Raw genomic sequence first — 3,208 nt, 5'->3', positions numbered from 1 at the left:
CCCACCACCCCCCGCGCGCGCCCGGCCCCCAGGCTCCTCCACCACCCGTCTTCGCCCACCCGCGGCCTTTGCGGACCCAACCCTAGCTTCCGCCCCTCTTCCGGAGGCTGACTCCTGCCGCCCAGCTTCTGGGTCTCCCCATTTTCACCCTTATCGTCCAGTCCCACTGTCCCCAACAACTGTCACACCCTTCCCCCATCTCCCTCGGGGCCCCAGCCGCACCCAGCCTGGGAGGCAACCTGTCCGGGGCAGAGGGCCTGGTCTGAGCCTCAGAGGGAGCCATGGACAGGCTGCTGGGCATACCCTAGACACCCAGCGTCCCTGCCGCCCCGCTGGGCCTCTCTAGATGGGGCTCATGGAAATCCAGCAGGGAGTCTGGGGGGAAGGGACCATGTGGGGAGGGGGCTGGCTTCTGGGTGTAGACCAGTTGTGAGGGCAGGGAGGTACTGTACCCAGAGCAGCTCACCCCTCCCTGCTGCTTCTGGGTCTCTACCCTGCTCCTGGCGCAGTGGGACTCCTCCAGACCCTGGCTTCCAGGCCCAGAGGGCCAGCCAGAGCCACAAAGGCAGGCGCACTCCCTGGCTCCCTGGGGAGTAACTGGCTTTCCCCTGGGCCTGCAAAACGCAGTGGGGGAGGGGACGCCCAGGGAGTAGCGCTCAGGGTTCAACTTGACATCAGGATGTGAGTCTGGGAGCCTGGGGCCTTTGGGACTCCAGCCTGGAATCTGGGGTTCTCCTTTGACCTCCCCTCAGGACCAGCCCCTGGGCTAGAGTTTGGGTTGGTGGCACACTCCTTGCACCTATCCTTGCACCCTGACCCTGGGCTCTCCTCCAGGGCTCCTCAGGACATAAGCCTGGAGGAGTTTGATGATGAAGATTTGTCTGAAATCACTGATGACTGTGGCCTGGGCCTCAGCTACGACTCGGACCACTGTGAGAAGGTGGGAAAGAGGCTTGGCCCACAGAGGAGGGTCTGGCTTAGAGCTCCCCTCTGACTGCCTCCAGCCTTCTAGGTCCCTTGGCCTGTGATCTTCCTTGCATCAAATCTTGTTTCTAGCAGTCTCAGGCGGTCCTCTCCTGAGAGAGGCCCTGCTCCAGCAGGTCTGGGTGGCGAGGAGTGAAGTACGTCAGCTTTGCAGATGAAATGTCAGTGCCCAGAAAGATCTAGTGCCGTCCACTGCCCTCTCCTGGACCCTTATCCCCCAGTTCTCCAACCTCTGCACCCATCTGCCTGCCTGTCCGTCCCCACCCCACCCCTGCCCACCGTAACCCTCTCACTGTCCCGTCACTGCCTTGCTGCCCTGCCTCCCACAGACTCTTCCCATTGACATCATTTATTCAGGAGCATGTCTGACCCAGGGGCAGGCGGTGAGGGCTCTGGTGCTGGGGGATGCAAAGCTAGGGGGTGTTCAAGGATGGACAGGTATGGCCTTGGCTCTGGGGAGAGACAGACATGCTAGGGACGGTGACTGCTCACATGTCCAAGGCTGGATTCCCATGAGGCAGCAGGTGTAGGGCACGGGTGGGGGGGCACAAGGTGCTATGGGGGAGTTGGACGAGTATTGGCAGGACCCAGGCATGGGGGTTCCCTCAGAGGAAGAGACAAGGCTGGAGTCAGGGGCCGAGGGTGGTCATTCCAGGCCTGGAGGCCCTTCATTCCTTCCTTCCTCACTCAGCAGTGCCTACTAGCTCTGAGCACCAGCTTCTGCTTTGGGGCTGAGGCACCACTGTGCCACATGGACAGGGTTCTAGCCTGGTGGGCGTGCAGAGAAGTGGGGGCAGGCCAGACCCCTCCGACAATCACTGTAAAGTGTAAATGCTTCCAAGGGAGCCAGGTCCATGTTGGATGAGGCAGGCTGGGTCAGGGAGGGGTGAGTATGTTGGTTGGGACCTGGGACCTGACTGGAGGCCTCTGTCGTCCTCTTGCAGGGTGGTGGTGGGGTCAGAGTGAGCTGCTTGTCCCTTTCCTGGACCTGGGACCCCAGTTGCTGCCTCAGAACCTGGCCCAGTCCTGCTCTCCCCTCCTTTCTGCAGGACAGCTTCTCCCTGGGGCGCTCGGAGCAGCCACACCCCATCTGCTCCTTCCAGGATGACTTCCAGGAGTTTGAGATGATCGATGACAATGAGGAGGAGGAGGAGGAGGAGCAGGAGGAGGAGGAGGAGGAGGGAAACGGGGAGGAAGGAGGCTTCCAGGACTCCAATGCTTCTGTCTCTGAGACCCTGATCCCCTGCCCTTCCTCCAATGAGCCCCACAAGCACCGGCCCACCACACTCCATCTGACTGCCCTGGGAGCCCAGGTGAGTGACTCCCCCAGCACCCACCAGTCTGGAGCTCACTCAGCCCCTCTGGACCTGCCTCCCCCGAGGCTGGCACCCCTCCTCAGCGCTGCTCCTCACCCACCCAGGACTCCCTGAACAACAATGGGGCCCTCAACCCTGCTTCCATAGCCTCCTGGCCAGAGACCCTGCGTTCCCCGCCCCAGGAACCCCTCCCAGGTGAGCGGGTGCTGGAGACCAGGGACTGGGGAGGGGGACTGGTGGCCTGAAGGACAGGTGGCCTCGACGCCCCCTTCTGCCATCTCCTCTCACCTCGCAGAGCCCCTCGGCGGCGGCAGCGCCCTCCCGCCTACGGACACGGGTCCCCGCAGGGCCCAGTCCCCTGCCTGCGCAGGCTGGGACAGCGAGGGGAACCGGCCCGCGGCGCCTGGCGGGGCCTCGCCCTCCTCGGACCCGGGCATCGAGGCCGACCTGCGGAGCGGCTCCAGTGGGGGCCGCGGCGGTCGGCGGAGCAGCCAGGAGCTGTCCACGCCCGGCTCGGACTCGGAGGATGCGGGCGGCGCGCGCCTGGGCCGCATGATCTCGTCCATCTCCGAGACGGAGCTGGAGCTGAGCAGCGACGGCGGGGGCAGCAGCAGCAGCGGCCGCTCGTGGCATCTCACCAACTCCATTGAGGAGGCCTCGTCGCCCGAGGCCGAGCCCGAGGCCGAGCCCGAGCCGCCGCGCCGGCCCGCCTTCCTGCCCGTGGGCCCCGACGACACCAACAGCGAGTACGAGTCAGGGTCCGAGTCGGAGCCTGACCTCAGCGAGGACGCCGACTCGCCCTGGCTGCTCAGCAACTTGGTGAGCCGCATGATCTCCCAGGGCTCCTCGCCCATCCGCTGCCCCGGCCAGTGCCTGTCGCCGCGGCCGCCCGGGGAGCCCGCGTCGCC

The 3,208-nt window shown here is 65.0% G+C and overlaps 1 protein-coding gene across 1 annotated transcript in view; it reads left to right on the top strand.

Annotated features, from left to right (window-relative positions):
• The first annotated feature begins 391 nt into the window (after positions 1-391).
• The window catches only part of MAPK8IP2 (mitogen-activated protein kinase 8 interacting protein 2), an 8,126-nt gene continuing 5,309 nt past the window's right edge, over positions 392-3,208 (top strand). The window contains exons 1-5 of the mRNA XM_045290621.1: positions 392-429; positions 835-940; positions 2,034-2,297; positions 2,405-2,495; positions 2,596-3,200. Coding sequence (XP_045146556.1) covers positions 392-429; positions 835-940; positions 2,034-2,297; positions 2,405-2,495; positions 2,596-3,200 — 1,104 coding nt within the window. The remainder of the gene's footprint in view (positions 430-834; positions 941-2,033; positions 2,298-2,404; positions 2,496-2,595; positions 3,201-3,208) is intronic.

This window comes from Echinops telfairi, unplaced genomic scaffold, assembly GCF_000313985.2.
Source record: "Echinops telfairi isolate 266 unplaced genomic scaffold, ASM31398v2 ScPeMD7_2;HRSCAF=8, whole genome shotgun sequence".
Taxonomy (NCBI): domain Eukaryota; kingdom Metazoa; phylum Chordata; class Mammalia; order Afrosoricida; family Tenrecidae; genus Echinops; species Echinops telfairi.
Note: the sequence above shows the minus strand (reverse complement) of the source record. Positions and strands in the feature narration are given on the sequence as shown.